The sequence below is a fragment of the Corvus moneduloides genome, chromosome 6 (assembly GCF_009650955.1).
Source record: "Corvus moneduloides isolate bCorMon1 chromosome 6, bCorMon1.pri, whole genome shotgun sequence".
In the NCBI taxonomy this organism is placed as follows: domain Eukaryota; kingdom Metazoa; phylum Chordata; class Aves; order Passeriformes; family Corvidae; genus Corvus; species Corvus moneduloides.
In genome coordinates this window covers 12197620-12217356 of record NC_045481.1, presented here as the reverse complement: position 1 = coordinate 12217356, position 19737 = coordinate 12197620, and the positions used below count along the sequence as shown (strand labels likewise).

The 19737-nt window shown below is 41.3% G+C and overlaps 1 protein-coding gene across 11 annotated transcripts in view; it reads left to right on the top strand.

Annotated features, from left to right (window-relative positions):
• EML1 (EMAP like 1) overlaps positions 1–19737 on the top strand; it is a 123847-nt gene that overhangs the window by 30545 nt on the left and 73565 nt on the right. Inside the window, exon 1 of one of the 11 annotated variants that reach the window (XM_032112378.1) lies at positions 13176–13404. The exons of 8 other annotated variants lie outside the window; for them this stretch is intronic. In XM_032112378.1, the coding sequence (XP_031968269.1) occupies positions 13338–13404 (67 nt within the window). In that variant the 5' untranslated portion in view covers positions 13176–13337. Of the gene's footprint in view, positions 1–13175; positions 13405–19737 lie in introns of those variants that run through there. 2 more of the 11 variants (XM_032112384.1, XM_032112381.1) reach the window with 2 other exon arrangements.

The following is a 19737-nucleotide window of genomic DNA, read 5'->3' as shown; positions in this document are numbered from 1 at the left end:
TTCCCTCTGATAACAGAGGGGCTGAAAATATGCAGCAACATGGCTCCTTATTTATTAATTGCATTCCCCAATAAAAAAACTGGTGCAAAGCAGCAGCAGATTCTCTTTGATTTGTGTGTATTTTTGAGAAGCGTACTCTGTGCCTACTGGGAATTATGTTTCTGAATGTTTCTTTTTCTGTGCTCTCTGAGTCATATTCCCATCATTCCTATACCTCACAATATTTTCCCATTGCCATAGAGACAGCCTGTGAGGAAAGCACAGCTGAGTAACTTCAGGTTTTTACTGAACCCGAAGTGCCTGCCAGACTGGACCTCTGCTTGAATTTATCTTACATCAAGAAGGTGATATGAAATAAGTAGTGCCTTTTCTTTTTGAGAGCTTCATAGTTCCTTTCAAAACAGAGATGATATTGTCACCTGTCTGATCTAAAACCCCTCTGATCTTAAATCTTCTGAGCAGGCCTGAGTCTGTAAGCAGCAGTGACTCCACACCTGAATTCTCAGAGAGCAGCTAAACAAATTGAATTGCAATAGTAAAGCCTGTACTGCTTGCTTGCATTTGTGCGTGTCCTCCTCTCCCCTTCCATTGAATTCCTTAATCTTAGAAAGAGTTTGGACTAAATCCGTGTTTCTGAACACCTCCCTCTGTTGGACACAGATCCAAATGCCACAGCTTTCTCAAATGTCACACTGTGATACCCAGGCAGAATGGCTAACCTGAGTTTTGTAAGTGAGAAGATATTATTTTAAACGTTGTGGTTTAGATTCAGAAATATATAAAAGATTAATATATTTTATTGTTTTAAAGGTGCGTCTTAGATAATGTAAAAGCCAAATTTCTCTTGTAGAAGCTACTTCTGTTAGCACTGTGAAGGGCAAGTACAGGAAATAGGTTGTCTAGCCTTCGAGGTTAATGATCATTTTGAGTGCCTTCACAGGAGATTGTGCCACTAAGAAATAAATCATATTAGATCTTCACTCTTTATAAGGGAAAGGGAGGACAGAATGACTTTATGTGTAGGTGTGTGTGAATGCAGACAAAAGAGATGCATAAATGCCTTTCATCTCATACAAGGGAATAATATAAACACATCCAACATTCAATTCTGTCCATAGCAGTACTTTGTGATATGAAGACATATATAGGCTGAACTCACTTTAAAATATTTTCAGATCTGCAGATTACAGATGCTCAGGAGCATCAAAAGCCATGACAGCTCTCCTTTCCATAGGTGTACGTTTGTCTGCTGAATAGCAAATAGTGGTTTTCAACTGAAAACAAATACTTCAGTCAGTGTGAATTGCCTTTCGACTTCATCAGCTTGTCCATACAAGCATTATAGGAGTGGATACAAAAAAGTGAACAGAGTAGAAAAATGAAATCCCAGGCATCCCACACACTGTCTAGGAAGCAGACAGTGAGGACACCTCAGTCCTAATGCCTGGTCAGGCTTTTGGCATTTCACTGTTACAACTGTGATAGTGATTTTTTGCCAAGTTTTGACTTTGCTTTGTACCCACAAGAGTGAAAGAGGCATTAGCTCATTTTATAACAAGCACTTAGTGCACTGTGATTGCTTCATGTGGACCTGACCTGACACACACCAGTGGCTGTGAGAAGAAAGGCTGATTCTCCATCACTAGCCCCCAGAATAGTAGCATCATACATGAGTACTCAGTAAAGTGACTTGTTTTTTGGTATATCAACTTTATTTTCTGGTGTGATGTTAACTAAACTGTTTTCTTCATCACCTGCTCTTGGAGGTGGTAGGAATATATTACTAATGACTTAAATGGGGAAAAACTGATCTCCTCAGAACACACACACACACAAAATGGGACAATATTGTAATTTATATTCCAGCTTCCTAGCAACTGAAAGAGAATTTTCAAAGTGAATTGGAGTTATTTGAGGCACATCAGTCAATTACTTGTGAACCCATGTGAGGAGAGCAACAGCAAAGTGCCCACAGAAATTGGCCTGGAGCTACTTTTCCCCAGAAAGCTTAAGGGGTTAGGCAGTAACTCTCAGGAAACCTAGGCTGGAAAAGACCTTGAGAGTTCATGTAGTCAGTCTGACCCAAAGCAGGACCAGCTATGTCACATCAAACAGGACATACAGCTCCCTGGAATGATTTCACAGGAGCTGTTACTTTCCTAGGCAACTTACCCCAGTGCTTTATTGCTCTTACAAATAGGAAAAGTTTTTTATTCTAATATCTAACCTGAATGAGAATCTTTGTTGATATTATTTTAACTGGACCTAATGTTCCAGCTGAAGCATTACTAGTGCTGAGTAGGGTGGGCGGATTTCTTCATACATTTTCAGGATTATTTATCCACTGTATTGTATTGCTTGCCTTTTCCACTCTGCATAGCACAGCTGCATGTTTGGTTTGTGGTCTACCCCCAGTCAAGCTATTTCCTAACTGGTTATTACCCACCTTCCAGCAGATAATTCCTGTCTAAATGTAGCCCCTGGTACTGGTCCTTAGTACATTTTATCTTGCTTTTACAGATAATTCCTTCAAGCTGACAAGGTCTTTTAAAAAATTTGATCTGCCTGTTGATGAGTATACTTGCAGAGCTCTCAAACTGTGACCAGCACATTTATTGAGTATGTCTTCCGCTTCCTTTTTCGGCCACTAATGAAAATGTGGACTGTGGTGGGGTGGAAGATGTGCAGACTCATATTTCATACCTTTTTCCATTTTTTGTCACTGTTTAGGTATGGTTATCTCAACAGTCCTACACCTGTCTGAATGGGTGTAGCAGGGTCAGCAAGGCTGTGTTTCCTCATTTGCTTCTAGGAGTGTCATGAGCGTGCAGAAAGCCTTATGGAAGCTGAGCTACATGACACAAATTCCCTTTCCCCCATCCACAGCACAATACAGGCATGGGAAGAACTAAGCTGGTTTGACAGACTTTGTTCTTACAATGAAAGCTGAATGCTACCCACTTCCCTTTTATTACCTAGGCACTCATGACATGTATGTCTAAAAAATCCTAAGTTTTGGAGCAGAAATTTAATTTAATTTAATCAACTGAACAATAATCTCCTACTCTTTTTTTCTCCAATTTAAAATACAGGTCCCATGCTTTCCTACTTCTGATCCTCTGAAACATTAAACATCCAGTCACTCAGAGACTGAATCAGTCTGCCCTTTAAGCATCATAGGATGGTTAGCTAATTTAAAATAAAACATTGATTGCAGTACAGCTAAGAGATGGATCAAACTGCATAACTAATTGATCTTAGTAACTACCACCTATTTGCTAGATTAATTTTCAGCTGGAGCAGTTCCCCATCCAGATCTCTGCACGCCCTTACAAATCACTGTGACTGAGGGATGAAGGAAGGCAGTGAGGAGGTGGGAATGGAGGTGTAACTACATTTTTCAGCAACAGCATTGTCTTAACACGTTTGTTGAAATACAGCTTTAATGAAGACAGAAACAAAAAAGTCATCAATCACTTGTGCTTTCCTCATGTCATCTGTCTTTAGTTGCCTTGCACCCCTGAGTACTGGACCAGCACTCTCGTGGCCTCCTTCCTATGCACTTGTAGCATGACATCTTGTAACCTCACTGTCCCTGCTCAGATCTTATTTTGTGGATTTTTCTTCCTGATTTTACATGAACATACTTCTGCCATTCATCTATACTTATCCTGGATTGTTCAATCCCTTTCCACACACTTTCCTCTGGTCAGGTCAGAAAGGGGCTTGTGATGAAGCCAGGAGCTTTATTACTACATTTCCTCTCCTTCCCCTGCACTGGCAGAACTTGAGTTTCTGAGTTCCATGGAAAAACATGCAGAGATGGAAAAACTCTGGGTTTCAGTCTTCATATACCATAATTCCTAATTTCACATGGAAGGAAATGGAGAATGAATGACAGAGCACACACTCTTCATCAGACAAAAGAAAAAACTAAAAAATGCTAAATCATATCAAGACTTTCCCTTAATTGTACTGCTTGAATATGAGGTAACTCCAAGCAGGACGTAGCTGACAGAGGACATGAGCAAAGAGAAAATTACGTTTTTTTCTCCGGCCCTTCAGCAGTTCTGATCTGCTCAGCAGAGCTGAATGTAAACAGATATTTTGTGCTGCTTCTGTCCTCTAATTGCATCATTTTCCACAAGTTCACATCTACAACAGCTGAAAATCATGAGTCACATGTATTCTTTTCCAGCATAAAGTATTATTTACTCCTTACTCTTGGATGGTCATCAAAAGATATTTAATGTCATTTATGAAGCTGGAAAAATGTCCCTTACCAGAGTCTCATGTGGGTTTTCCTCTAAAATATCTTACTTATCTGAAATGAATGCCATCAACTTCTTTGAAATGTCTTTATTTTCTTAATTTGTCATAAAATACTAAATTGCATCAGTATTGCAAAACTTTTTCCCCCGCTGAAATGACTGCTGAATACAAAAAATATCCACTGATGTCTTGAAATAAAAGATATTATGCACGTTTAAATCTGACAAATCTGGATCCAGAGTTTTGACTTTGCCAAAGGACTATTTAGTTGAATGGAGTCTCTGATGAACATTAAGCAGCTAGGTTATTTGTAATTATTTCTGTGTGTAGTGCCACAAAGCTATATAACACTTTTTCTAATAAATAAAAAGGAATGAAACCAAGAATTCAGCTGAAGCTGATGGTGCTCTGTGAGGTTACACATGAAGAGTTGGCCCTCGACCTATTCTACCCATCCCTTAATTTAGGGAAACTCATTCACCTTAACATGGGAATCTTTGTCTGAAAGGATAGTTTGGGCAAAAGATGAAAAATTCTTCAGTGCAAGATTTCATGGCCAACACATTCATTAAACAGCTACTGATATGCAAAAGAGCTGTTTAAGAGGAAGAATGCAAAGGAAAAGGAAGCAGACCCCTGCATAACAGGATTGCAGGCTGATGTTTAGAGCAAGATCTTAGTTTGGACTGCATGGTGGTCACAGAGTGTCCCTTGGCAACTCCCAGCCCTTCATCAGCCAGCGCACACTGCAGGGATTTTATGTTCCTAATGGTCTCGTTCATGGCTGCATTTGCTTGTATAATTTTTGGCACAAAATACATTTTTTTCTTTTGAGATTGATTCTATTCTTTATTCCAGCATTTATGCTGTCAGAAAGTGGAGGGACAGTGAGGGGTTATCTGGCATCAAAAAGTTGAAAAGTCTTCTTGCTCTTTTTTTCTTGAATTATGACTGCTAATGACAAAATCCGTTTAGTTTTTCTTCTTTCACTTATCTGAAGCTCTGGTTTTCTCTTGCCTCTTTGAAAGCTTGAGAGAGAAATGTCAGGTGGTGAAATACTTAAGAATTAAAGGGCTGCATCAGGAAACATTTTTCAAATTAGGTAACTTGGTATCTGAAACAAACGTACGATTGTTCTTCATGCTTAGATGGCTGGCAGCCAGGCGGCAGGGCCTCGGCTGTCTCTCAGGGCTTCATTCAGACACTGTCATTATTGCCCCTATTACTTTTTCCTCCATCCAGGACTCTCTTGAATGCCACCACCAAAGAGAAGAATGCCACGCATGGCTTACCCTGAGGAGGATTAGTAATTCTACACCTTGCACTGGCTGGCAGAGGTGTTTTAAGAACAACCAGAATTCTTTCTCCAAAAGCCAAATATTTCATTACTGTATGGACCTGATCCTGCCATGTAAACCCTAATGCCTATTCAATGAAGGCTTCTTTGGTTCAACCACTTCCTTTTTTGCATTTTATTTCCTACATTTTATATGTTCCAAGGAATTCAAAAGTGAAATTTATCTAAATTTCTGGATGTACTTGCTATAAACCTGCAGACAGAAATTACTTCAAAAAAACACATTTAACACAAAATTGCTTTGATCACATTGTGGGCCTTGGGTGATTGCACAGACTAGAACAAAAAAAAAATCCTTCCAAGGCAAATTCTGTTCCAAAGTAAATAAAAAAGTTTAATTCAGAACTATAGTTACCCACAAAAATAAAAGCTACAGCCCATGCTGGAAATCAGTGTAAAGAAATGTCTAAAATTGTAGGAAAGGATTATTTCCTATTGCTTTTTTCTCCAGCCAGCCAAGTTTAGATTAGCTGATGGTTTAACTCTTTCCTTCCATCCCCAGGCTGTGTCTTGAGATCTTGAACTGGGAAAGCAGAAATAAGCTGAGGCAGCAAAAGCAGTGGAGGGATGAAGATCACGATGTAGGTGGTCTTGGGCTCTGTAAGATATCAAAGGAACCTGCAAGTATAGTGGACTGAAATTCCTGCCTAGCCCTTGTAGGTCACACTGCAATCCACTCTCCTGTTCCTCCACCCACTCAAGGAAAGCTCATGGAAATTCAATGAGTTTGAACCAGTCGAGCTGGTATTGACCCCTGCAGAAATAACCCACACCACACAAACGAAATACTGTCTTCTTCCTTCCCCTACTTATTTTGGCATAATTAATATTGTATTTGGTAAAAGATACAGGGGGATGGATAAGCAAAACTTGAAGTTAAGTTAGTTGAAGTGGCAAACAGGCTTATGTGATGACAGGAGTTAAGATTACAGGTAAACTCTTTGCAGCTACTTCCTATGGCTTGTTTAATAGCACAAATTAGTTTTTCCAATAAATCACTCACTAAAAGCAAGCATAACATATGAAATCACTAGAAGAAATACAGTATTTTTTCCAGCTATCTCTCAGAAGATATTTGCCATCCTTAATTTTCTGTATCTGGGCAAATTTCCAGTAACATAACTGCAAATGTAGAAAGGGCCATAAATGAGATTGTCTAGCCCCTTCTAACATTAATATATTGAACCAACATGGTGTTTTGCCTTACTGATACATTTTTATGTGTGCTTTGTAGTTTATGTGGCTGACAGTAAATTCTCCTGGTACGCATCAGTTCCTGTGAGATGCCCTTGATTGTGCTGGATCCCAAAAGCAATGAAACAGTGACATGGGAATGTGGGAAATTTGGGATATCAGGCCTGGTAAAGCACAAGTTTAAACCACCATCCTGCTGATCAGGGAATATAAAAAAGAGTGCTGAGATCCTTCGCTCCATCACAGGCACTGTGGGTACCTGCGGAGGAGAGCAACTTCTTCCTCACAGTGCAGCTGATGTACCCTTTGGACATATATCCTGTTTGGTACTTCCAGGTTTTACATGTTCCTGTGAATTGTTACAGTCCAGTTAAAATTCTCATTCTAAAAAAGTGAACAGAATGGGTACTGCAGAACCACTTTGTTAAAAAATAGCAATTTTTGTGTACACCTTGAATTATCAACTTGCTATGCTGTTATTTAAATATAATTTAAAAGGAATATATCTACATTATAGCTTGCTCTAGTCTCATTCTTCTCTAATATAATTCAGAAGGCATAGATTTATGTAGCTGTGGCTTTGTAGAACCAAGATATTAAATTTTAACAAACTATTATTTGAATATATGCATAAAATAGATCTCTGGAACATATACTGTCACAGTAACATCTTTATAATCATAGCATAGAAATTAAAACAAAACAAATCACTTTTTTATACTGGCTGAAAGTATTTCCAAATACCTCCATTCCTGGGGCTGCCTGAGGTTCCAGTGGATGCAGGAAAGGTCCTTCTGCTGGGAGGGAATTCCCCCTGGGGAATGACACAAACCTGTAGGGATGATCCTGTGCCCTGAACGGTGAACTGGTGAACCTGTGCCAAAGCTATTGCACCTGAAACCAGAGATGCCCCTCTCACAGGAGGGCACATAGATATCAAAGAGCTCTGCTAGTAGAAGCTTTCAGCCTCTATTGAGGGCTGAAATAACCAAAAATAGGGTTGCAGAACTGAGTTAGAATTGAAAACTTCTAAGGAGTAATTTTGAAGAGTGGATGGATCATTTTGTGTCATGCCATCCATCATTGCGCCTCTTCACATCAATCTCACAAGTATTAATATCTCAGAAATGCTGTTCCCATCTGCAGATTGCAATGGAATATGGAACAGGAGTTTCATTCCTGTGTACCTGTAGTATATTTTGCTTCTCATCAGTTTCAAATCACAATGTCACAGCTGTGGATGTAGTAAGTCTGCACTCGGCCATTACATGCATTGATGTGCATTGAACTCAGAGTGTTAGGGGGCCTTGCAAAAATAAGAGTATTTCTACTGCAGTCACTGTGCTTGAAAGCATTTCATAACAAACCATATGAGTAGTATCTTCAGTGTTTACAGGCAGGGTGTTCTCAGTAGACTCATATTGCAGTTAGTGCAATAACTGATAGTTATTCTGGTTTGATTCTGTCACAGACTTCCCAGCATGACTTCGGCTGTGTCATGTTTTTCTTCCCATTTTCCAAATAAGCAAATAAAGCCAACATTTATTTCGAAAAGGTGATGCAAGTCTGAAAGCATCAGTGTTTGCTGAGCAGCCTCCCATCTTTGAATAGGAAGAGTCAGAGATGTGGAAAGCATTATTCTTTTCATCTTCAAAGTCTTCTCTTTGTATTTACAAATTAACCAATCTGCAAAGCAATATTTCTTTTTTCCTGGGCAGTATGATTAAGACTATTGTTATTAATTATAGAGAAACTTCCGTAATTCAAATATATGTAGTTCAAAACAACATGATATATACAGACATATTGCAACATATTTTCATTTGGATTGTTAAACCTGCACAGATTTGATGGTTTCATCCTACATTTGTTATACTGTATTTTTAATGCGCTCAGACTGTGCTGGTATAATGGTGATACTCCTCTTATACCCCATCTTTCCCACATGCATGAAGTCTGCTTTGTAGTGACATTCATGAAGCTCCCTGCTGTGGCTGAAACACTGGAGTCCTGCTACTTAGAATGAATGATTATTCCAGTGGTTGAAGGTTTCTCACAAAAGAGACTGGGCAGCAAGGCACTTCTTCCTTTTCTACACCACACTAGGAAAGGAAATCCTTATTTGAGCCTATGGTGGTATCCTGACAGCCAATACCTGGAGATAGTCTTAGCAATGAGAAAAAGGCACTTCTGAAGAATGAAGACAATTTATTCACTGCATGAAATTCTCTTTAAAAACCCAAACATTCCTGCTGCTTTCTGAATAGAAAGGGTAAACAAATAAACAAATAAAAAAAAAATCAGTATAAATCAGGATTTCATCAGATTTTAGGAAGCCAAATCCAAAATTTAACCCCAGAGCCTCTCTCTGCTAAGTGCTGATCTCATCCTGCTAGTGCCTAAACCAGGCATCGGCTCTTCCTTCCCCAGGGCTCCTGCTGTGTGCAGCTTGCTCCTGCTGCTCCTGCTGCTGCTGCTGCTGCTGCTGCTGCTGCTGGGCATTGTGCTGCTCAGCCCAGGCGCCCAGCTTCTGTCAAAGCACTGTGTCCTCCAACACTGAGGCAGGGCACTGTGCCTGTGCTCTGATGCCAGCTTTCTGACCATCTAACTCTCAGTGCTGGTGATGAACAGCTGGAAAAGATGCCCATTCCTTCTGTTTTGAATGAGATGATTCAGGGAGAAACACACTTGTGTTTTGGATTGCAGTCTGGGCCCAGGCACCAAATGTTGCAGTGCTTCAGCTTTTTAATGGCTGAAACTTCTGATTCACAGAGGAAAAGCAAATCTTGAACAAACAAAAGCTTCCAGGCTCAAGCAGAGACCAACTGCTGCATTAAGTAAGATTGTGTATGGTGAAACGGACTCTTACATGTTAAATGGAAACACAGTGAGCTACAGAAATGAGCTCAGCTCCCTTTGATCATGCTGCAGTAGATGTGACCTATCAAATGATTGCTAAAGAGCTTGAGGGGATCTTCAAAAGTTAGTCATGGTAAAATAGATACTATAATTATATCCACTGATAAATTTTAGCAAAACCAGCACATTTGCTGATGGTGTTAGATGCTTTGCCTGATGAAGATTTTTCCAGTTACAATGTATGTTCAATGTGCCCAGCAGCCATCCAAGCTTCCCTGATCTGTTCAGCAGACAGGCTTTGCACTGACCTGGAAGAAGAGCCCTCCAGCCTCTGTGGTGAACTGAGCCTTCACCTCCTGTAAACTCTGCACAGGAGGGCTCACTGCACCTGATAGCATCAGCAGCTCTGCACAGCGGGCTTTGCCACTGACAGCCAAATCACAGCGTCCTTCCCTTAGCAAGTGCCATCACCTCATCCCCCACACAAGCCCGCTGGAAGCAGTGGCATCCAGCACAGACCCAGGGGGCGGCTATGAAGGGCAGACTGTCCAAGCTACCACACATGGTGAAAGCAGCTTGATCCTATTTTCAGGAAGGGATATGTGAAACATCAAAATTATCAGGAGTTGGACACTGATGATCCTAGTGAACCGCTCCCAACTCAGAATATTCTATGATTCTGTGATATTTGGACTACAGCCTGTAACAGGGAGTGAAAGCAAGTCTTTCTTGTCCTAAAATTGGAGTATATTTATTCCTGAAAATTCAGCACGGGATGGGTGAAAGCTTTTTTGTTCTCACTTAGCTAATAATCATTTGCATTACACTACTCAAGACAAACAAAACTTAAATAATTAGTTATAAAATACAACTTTCAAAAATGTAACATCATACCGTTTCTGACTGCCAGCAGTCAGTGTGCACAAATGTACAGCAACAAATCCTCTCCAGATATACCAGCCCCACTGTACTGCTAAGGATGCCACATTCCCATCTATATGGTTTCACACTTACCAAAGAACTGGCTTTGAACTGTACAAACGATGAAGGTTACAGTATACTGAAAAATGGTCAATTAAAAGTGTTTTTGTTGTTTCACCATACCAGAAGAATTCCCAGAGGCACATCAGTGCATCCTTCTAATCCATTGTCCCATTGTTCCCACAGCCAGACAGAATTTCTTTTTCATTTTGCACCTTGTGGTGCAGTTTAGTGTAATGAGATTGTAACATGTCTCAAAATCATTAAGTTATGAAAGTGTTTCCCTTTTCTAACCCTTGCCCTTAGAGTATAATGGCACCGTAACAGCATCTGGAGACTGGAGCTGAGGACCATTTTCTGTCACTTCTCTGAGGCTGATTTGCAGCACGCTGAGCTGAAAGGCCTCACAGACACCTTCACACTAATTTCAGTGGGTAATCTATAGTAAGGTTTTATATGTTGTATCTCTCTTTAAGGATGGATTAGATTTGAGTTTCTAAGAGACTTTTAATTTCTACTCTCTGAAATGGAGCTGCATTGCCTATTTCTGGCCTTTATCCTACTTTGGCAAATCTCATAAAAGTTACTGGGCATTTACTTCTCTTATCTTTGTAGCACTCTCACTGACAACACAGTTTTTACTACAAACATAATACTTTTAGATAGCATAGGTTTCATATATTTATTTTTCAAAACCTGCACATCTGAAGGAGGTATAGGTTATTGACACCTTATGGCGAGCACACCTTTTGCCTCAAGATGGTGGAAAATGAGCATATTAAAACACTTCTCAACCTCAAAAATAATAACCAAATTATAGCAATAATGTTTTAACATGAAAGAAATTCTTAGTCAAAATTTTTACTGAAAATGAGCTTCATTTTTCTATTGTTGCAACTCATCTGCCAAAAATTCCATACATGTCTTTCTGTGTGTGTACAATGTTTTAGAATAATATAGGACGTCTGAAATGTTCGATGGCTTATGAATGAAAAGGTCATGAGAAAACCTAAGGGCTCTGTGTTAATTTTAAGGATGAGAAAGAATCATGACTCATTTAAAACACTGAGAAAACCTATATGCTTTTGTATTTTTGAAGTAATTTTCTATTATTTTTTGATCTCTGGGTTTGGGGTTTTTTAAATATTTAATTAAAGTACCACAATTTTTCTGTTATTTATAGCCCACAGCTATAAAGTGCAGTCGTTTTTGTCTGATACAAGTTAAGCACATCAGGCTGAGTAAGTACTTGTGCTGGAGATGACTTCAACTCTACCAATATTGGCACTGGCAATTCAGGAGGGAGCACTTTTCACTCCACTTTAACATGGAACTGATATCTCTGCCTAATTTTATAGCATACTTTTGTGTTAGCACTGCCATGTTTTAGTGGTTGGTGAAAAGACTCACATATACCAAACTCACACCCATAAATGGATCCACATGATGGAACTGCCCTGCAAAAAGCTCCTGAAAGGACTGAGGCCTGAAGACATGATGTGTTAAGTGCCTCGGCATTTTTCAAGATGAAAGGTGCTATAGATATGCAATGTGCTATTTCCCTTGTACCCCTCGAGGAGCTTGAAATAAAAATATATTTCAGTCACTGGATACTTCAACATCCCTTAGCACAGAAATTGAAGCCCAAAATGTATCAAATAACTTTTCAATATTACTAGCCACCAGTTTTGGACCATTACCTTTGTCTCACCACGAATGGACATTATGAACATACCTAGATAAAATATGTAAAACAGTTAAAGCTATTTTAGTATCCTATATTGGGAAAGCGTATCACTCTTCAAACTACATAGTTTAAACTATATAAAACAGCATAAGGAATAAAAGTGTGTATAATTCTTTTTGGTTTTGTAAGAGAGTATCAATTACAATGTTATCGTGACAGCTCCACACTGTAGCCAGGAGAATCGCCATTGAAATCAGTGGAGGGCAGAAGGTGCAATTACAGGCATGCTGTTGCTTCAGTGGAAGAAACGAGAGGAGCCTCAGATAAGGCAGCCGAGGGATGCTGAGGCTGTGTGCGCGGGGCTCCCCGGCTGCACAGCTGCCACCGCAAAACCCCTGCCCCGCATTCAGGGACGCTCCGGCCCTAACTGTGTCCGTGGCCGTACTCCGGGTTAACTCCGGGGTCACCGGCGGGCACATCCCGCCGCAGGGCAGGGCGGTGTCTCTGCTCCACCTCGGCCCGATCGGGACACCCGGTGGTGCCGGGACACCCGGTGGTGCCGGGCCCCGCGGTCAGGCGGCCGCAGAGCCCCGGGCGCGGCAGCGGGACCGGGGCTCGCCCTTCTCTCAGCCGCGGCCCGCTGCCGGCGGGGCTGCTGAGGAGAGATGGCCGCGCCGCCGAAAGACGCGGCTCCTCGCTCGCCCTGCCGCCCCGGGGTCCCCCCCGGGCCCCGCCGTGACGGCGGCCGCCCCGCCCCGGCCCGCCCCGGCCCGCCCCGCGGGTCTCCCCCCCGCGCCTCGGCGGCGGAGCGGAGCGGAGCGGCCGCCGCCCCAGCCGCGGCGGAGTGAATGGGTTGCCATGGCAACTGAGTGAGGCAGGCAGCGAGGCCGCCGCGGCCCCAGCCGCCTCCGCTCCGCAGCGTGTGGGCGAGCAGGCAGCGGGCGGCCGCCGGGACAGCCGAGGGGACGCCGGGAGCGCAGCGGCAGGATGGAGGACGGCTTCTCCAGCTACAGCAGCCTCTACGACACCTCCTCGCTGCTCCAGTTCTGCAACGGTAAGGGCGGGGGCGGCCCCCGGCGAGCAGCGGGGTCCCGGCGCTCCGGCGGGGCGGAGGCGGAGGCCGGCGCGGGGAAGGCAGCGCCGGGAGCGGGCCTGGTCCAGGCTGCCGGCGGCGTCTTTGCCGCCCAGGGCCGCCCGGCTCCGCAGCGCAACTCGGGGAGAGCAGGAGGGAGGAAACTTCACCCCCTTCAGCCTCCCCCGTTATACGGCGGGAAACCTGCCAGTCCTCGGGGCGCCTCTGCGAGTAACTTCTGAACCTCCTTCATGGGAATATGCTGAGATACGTGTGCGTATGTGGATGGTGTAGATGTCTGTGTGCATCTTTCCCTAAGGCAGATCTGGTAGCTCAAGCGGTCACCCACCGCTGCTTGTCTCCGTTACGCGTATGCCAACGTACACACACACATACACATATATATATAAAAATATATATATGTATAAGACCTGTATTTATATACATGTGTAGGGCCGAGCTGCCCGTGACCCCGGGGGGCGCAGTGGGACACCGCCGGCGAGGACAGGTGTCCTTCAGCCCCTGCCCGTCCCCCGCTCCCAGAGCCCACCCGGCGCCTCTCTGCACCAGCGAAGGGTGGTGTTGAGGTGTGAGATGCCTGTGTGGAGTTACGGGAGTTGGCCTTCAGTTACCGATTTTTCTTTCTGCTGTGTTTTAAGGTAGGGGTTATTGGGGCGGTGGCGTCATCACCAGGGTGGCAGCATGGCAGGGCAGCTGCCAGGTTGCAGTGATGCGTAGTAAAAAAGGAAGGAAGTGAGGAACTGCAAGTATCCTCACAGGCAGTATTGGAGATTGGCCTGCGTAGTACTTGGGATTATTCAACTAGCTGATGTTTCCCTTGGGGGGAAATAAATCAGCTATTCTAAATGTTACAGAGAGTTCTTCATGGTAAACTATAATCTCAAAATACCTTATTTTGATTGGAGTTACTGCTTTCTAGCAGCAAAATTGTGAGCATTCATAATCCCATATTTCATATTTGTGGATCTCTTCCTCCACATTTTAGTAGTGGTCTTGCTTTCTACTGCTGTCTGAACAGCTGGAGTCAGGTTTATATGAAATTGCTTCATGACAGCAACTGCATCAGACATAGCTGCCTCTCTCTTTGAAAGATACGAAGATGATAAATTTCACATTATTTTCTTTGTGGTGTGGTGCAAGAAATGGACAGGGTTGCAGAAAAGTCTTATGTGTGTGGACCTGGAGACTGAGGGAGCAGTTTTTTCAGGGCAGCAGGAGTTCTGTGTGTGGGCTGTGCATTGTGCGGTGACGCCGTATTTTTGAGCTCTTCAGGAGAGAAAACTATGAGTATGTACGGGGGTTGTACGCTAATAGCAGATGCCTGTTTTGCCTAAACTTAATAAATATTTCATTGTAAGTGTTTTTAATAAGGAAACACACAGCAATGTATTTCAAAGTTTATAGTCTAATCCATTTATAAGCAAGCTGTCTTCCTATCAAAATCCCTGGGCTTTGCTTTTACAGTGATCATGATAGTAGCCTGCGCGTGGGAGCAGAAGGAGTAGCATCATTTTCTGAATAGTTTGAAAAAGCAGAGTAGCTTACTCCAGAGCACTGTCCCTTGTGTTGATTTAGTAATTCTGAGCACCTATTACACTTGATGGAAATAAGCCATATGTACTTATACTGTACAAAGGTTTTAAAATCTTAGTTAATCCTTAAGTATTATGTTCTAGAATGTGTTTCTGATGAAATCACTTGCTTAGCTGTTGTCTCATTGTAAATAGTGAGCTCAAGGGCTGTTGTAAGTTTGTATTATTCTGTGCTTATAAAAGAAAGTGGTTGAATTCAGAAGCCCTTCCTTTTACGAGTTAGCATTTAGTGAGACTATATTAAATGAGATGAGGAATAGATAGTCAGGCCTTTGAGTACAGCCTTGAGGTGATCAGGTATTTCACACATGACCCATGAGGAAGAACATATAAATAGAGGATGCTAGTGAGGGCTTTGAGGTTGAAAAGTGGTAAAGAAAAGTGGAAAGCTCTTGCAAGTATAATGAGCAGTATGAAAAATGATGTGAAGTTGGGAGTGGGGCAGACATATAGAAGAAACCAAACGAAGCAAGCAAGTGGTAGAGATATGAAAGACAATATGATTTTAGTGTATGGTAAAGTGAAGTATAGAAATGGCTGGTAAGCACTCAAAGTGATCATTGCTGAATGCTGTAAAGGTTTCAGTTCTGAACAGGATTAATTTTAGTTGTAGAAGGAAAGACACGATGGAATTTTCTGGTGCTCTCAAAGAGAAGAAATTATAAAGAGACTGCCCGTATGTATCATTTTGAAAGATCAGGATGCAAAGGTTGTGCTCCTGAAACAGTATCTTGGATCACCTGTAGGGTAGCAACTAAGGTCTAGCCTGAGCCAAGAATGGCTGCAGCTTCTCCCACTACTCAGTACATTCTAGTTTTTGGAATATAGTGGGAGCCCAAGAGGGGATTGGGAGGGAGGGAGCAGTAGTGAACAGGAGGCTGTGATGGGAATGAGAGAGCAGGATCTCGGCTGGTGGAGGACCTGGTCAGGGAGAGAAAAGTTAATATGAGAGCAGATTTGCCCCAAACTTGCCCCCGGCAACAAGGGCCCTGGGTTCAGGAGAAGAATTTGGGTCTTCACTCATATGCAGATTTAGTTTGCATGATTATTTAGTAATGTGTTTTTATGGCTTGCGATGTGTAAAAAATAAGGTAAATGGAGAAGGAAGAGAGAGAAGAAAGAGGTGAGGAAAATATGTTAGTTTTGAGCTGCATGTCTAAAATCTAGGGCGGATATTTAGCACAGCTAGTTCAAAGACACCTACTTTCTTCAAACTCTGTTTTACAGAACAGTAAAGGTACAGTTGGCATTTGAGAAACACTGTGTTAATGAACACAAGTGTCAGTCTGAGATAACATCAAAGCAAGAAATACAAACTTCCGATGTGATATTAGGCAAGTTATTTCATTCTTGATGCCTGAGTTTCCTTAGTTGTAAACTCAGCAGAAAGTACATGCCTGCTTTTGAGGAGTTGATCACATTTATTGATTTGTTTGGTATCTCCCTCTTCAGTTTCAGAGGACAGTCCTCAGATGCACAAAGTGTTTTGCTAGTTGCTCTGCCTGTTCTGTTTGTTTGTTTATTTTTAAGAAAGACACTAAAATAACTCCTCTTAATGCCCAAGGACAATTCTTGACTTACATCTCACTTTCTAGGTAATGAAGGACTCTGTTGGTTTATTTTGTAGGTTGTAAAGTAAAGCTTAGATAATATTAACTGTGCCTGGTTATAGATACCTTCCTTGGTATTGAAGTTACTTTTAGGTAGAAAGCCAGTGTGTTTATCCACAGTCAATCAGGTTGTTAGTCATGTGTTATTTAAGCTGAAGGTAAAAGTGGAAGGATACTGATAAGGCAAGATAGTGTTGAGGTTTTTAGCATCTGCTTAAAAACTGATGGAAAGAACCATGCTGGACATGAAACGCTACCAAACCAGACACATACTGGAATTAGAGATAGCACTCATCTTGCCTCCAGCTGATTTGCTAAACTGCAGGTGTGATCAGTACTGATTATAGCCAGGTTGGAAAGACCCGTAGGGTGTGGGCAGAGTTTTGTGGGTCCTCTGACCACAAATCCCTATCTATCTATTCTCTCTTTATTTATGCAGCCTTCACCACAGTAATTGCTGTGTGCAGGATTATTAGGTATGTGGAATGTAAAAGGTGAAATCTGGGTTTCCTGCAAAATGCCTCTTTAGACTTAAAGATGGAAGTGAGACTTTATGATTTCCTTGGAACTTGTAGCATCTTTTAAATGTCCTTCATGTGGCTCCTGGGAAAATCGTAGCTGTCAAGTGGCCATTCCTGCAACCACAGTTCCCTTTTTTTGACAGAAACTTCAGCTTTAGTATATCTGGGTAAAGCAGTAAAAAAAAGTGTGAAACATTATTTCTTAATGAAATTGATATATTTGGCAAGGGATTCCATAATAATAATTATGGTTCTATTTATTAGATTACCTGAAGTGTAATTGTTAGAAAAATTGTAACTGTAAAAAAAATTTAGATAAAAATTCAAATTGATACAAACTATACTATAAGTTATTTTTTAAAAAGAGCAGAATCACAGAATATTCTGAGTTAGAAGGGACCCACAAGGATTATTGATCATCCAACTCTTAGCCCTGCACAGCACCATCCCCAAGAGTCACACCATGTGCCTGTGAGCATTGTTCAGATGCTTCTTGAACTCTGTCAGGCTCGGGGCTGTGACCACTTCCTGGGGAGGCTGTTCCAGTGCCCAACCACCCTCTGGGTGAAGAACTTTTTCCTGATATCCAACCTAAACTTCCCTTGACACAACTTCTGGCTATGCCCTCTGGTTCTGACACTGGTCACTGCAGTGGCTGCCCTTTCTCTTCCCCTCACGAGGAAGTCATAGACTGTGATGAGGTCTCCTCTTAATCTCCGTACCTCTTAAAAAAGTAATGGTTCCTTTTGGCTCCCTCCCCCCAAAATAACTAAATCATAATATTAAGATTTTTGACAGATAATAGCTTTGATAGCTGTCAGTTACTCTTAAGTCACAAAAAATAAATTGTGTGACTCAGTTTTTGACAGTCTACTTACAGTTTGAATCATCTGCTTCTGTCTCCATTCCTGAAAATAAATTGAACATATGTACCTCTTCTCTCCGCCTCCTGTATCCACAAGTGGAGCAATGCCCTGTCGGTGAGGAAGTGAGCACCACAAACAGGAAATCTGTATGGACAGTATTATTCTGGTGGTTGTCTCTTCTTTCCCATTTGACTCTCACGCTTCCCCTCCTTAACCTTCCTAAATGCAGCCTGTTACCCTCTTCCTACAGCTGGACCAAAATCACACAATATGGACTCGGTCAGGGAAGGAACAATGGTAAGTTGAGCTTTGTAGCTTTCAGGGCACTAGTTCAAAGCTGTCAAGGGCTGGAAGAGACTGTAATTTGTTTTACTGTGATCACTTCCTAGCAATAATGCAAAACAAAACTGGATTTAATTTGGTTCTTGCTGGGCAGAGTCATGCACCGTGTGTAGGAAAAGGTGTTGCAAGCATGTTCAAAAAGATGTTGCAAACATGTTAATGACATTACTCATGTTGTTTTTCTCAGAAGTCCATAATGACACAGTCAGAGAGACAAATCAGGCTTTCTCATGTTTCATCTCTAGACCTCTTCTCTCCAAAACAGCAGCATGTTTTGAACTCAGGAATGGAGGAGATACCCCTCCTTGAAGCTTCCACCAGTTTTGTAGGACAGAAGATTTTATTACCTTAGGCAGCATTGCTTAGACAGTGTTTTCTTAATTTTTCTTTCAGAGAGATTTGTTCTGGCTCTTACAGTCAAACTCTTAAATAAAATACTGAATTGGACTCTAAATTAAGTGTCATTTTTATGCATTTGGAGATATATGGAGTATAAGTTGATTCTAGACTATTTTTCTTCTCTACTGGAGTAAAGGGGAGGGGTGGCATACAGAAACATTTTTTTTTACGTTGGTATGTGCAGTAATTGAATGCAGAATAAATCAGTATGCTATGAATTAAAAATAACTTGCTGCAATGGACACTTGCACAATATATATTGTTAGCCTATTAGTGCTCAAGCTATTATTACTAATAAGAACTATATAAGTAAACTGAATTTGTTGCCCTTTAATTAGCTATTTATTTCCAAAACATGAATTATTAACACTTGGTTTAGTTGTGAATAGTGTTAATTATAGTTACTGGAATTTAGTTTTTTTTCCTTTTTTTCTTTTTTTAACTAAGCTTCTAAAAACAAATGAAAATGTAGACCAGTCATGAGAGAATCCTCTAGTGATAGTTAAACCTCAACAGAGAATCTGTGTCAGTTAGCAATATGGAGAGAAACTACAAGTATCAAGTATTTTATCATGAATAAAACAACATACAGAATTGCAAATTAAAGCATTGGGCTCTCAGCAGAAAAACATGCTTTATCTGATCTTCAAGGAGTTTTTAAAAAATTTAATAGTACTTTACAGAGCGGATAAAATATATGTTTTAAGTTCTAATTAAGAATAGCAAATCTGAAATTCTTTTATTGAACCTTAAACCACATGCAAACAATTCAAATAAGGATTGAAATTATATTAAAAGTGCATTATTAAAAAGTGAATATACGTGTGGAGACAGTGAGGGAGTACATCAGTCAGTGACACACATTTTAATAGGTTTTATTCTGACTTCTCTCGTTTCTCCTTTCCTTAGAAATTTAAGATGAAGATTTTAAAGTTGATGCTGCAGTTCTTTTGTTAAGAGAAGT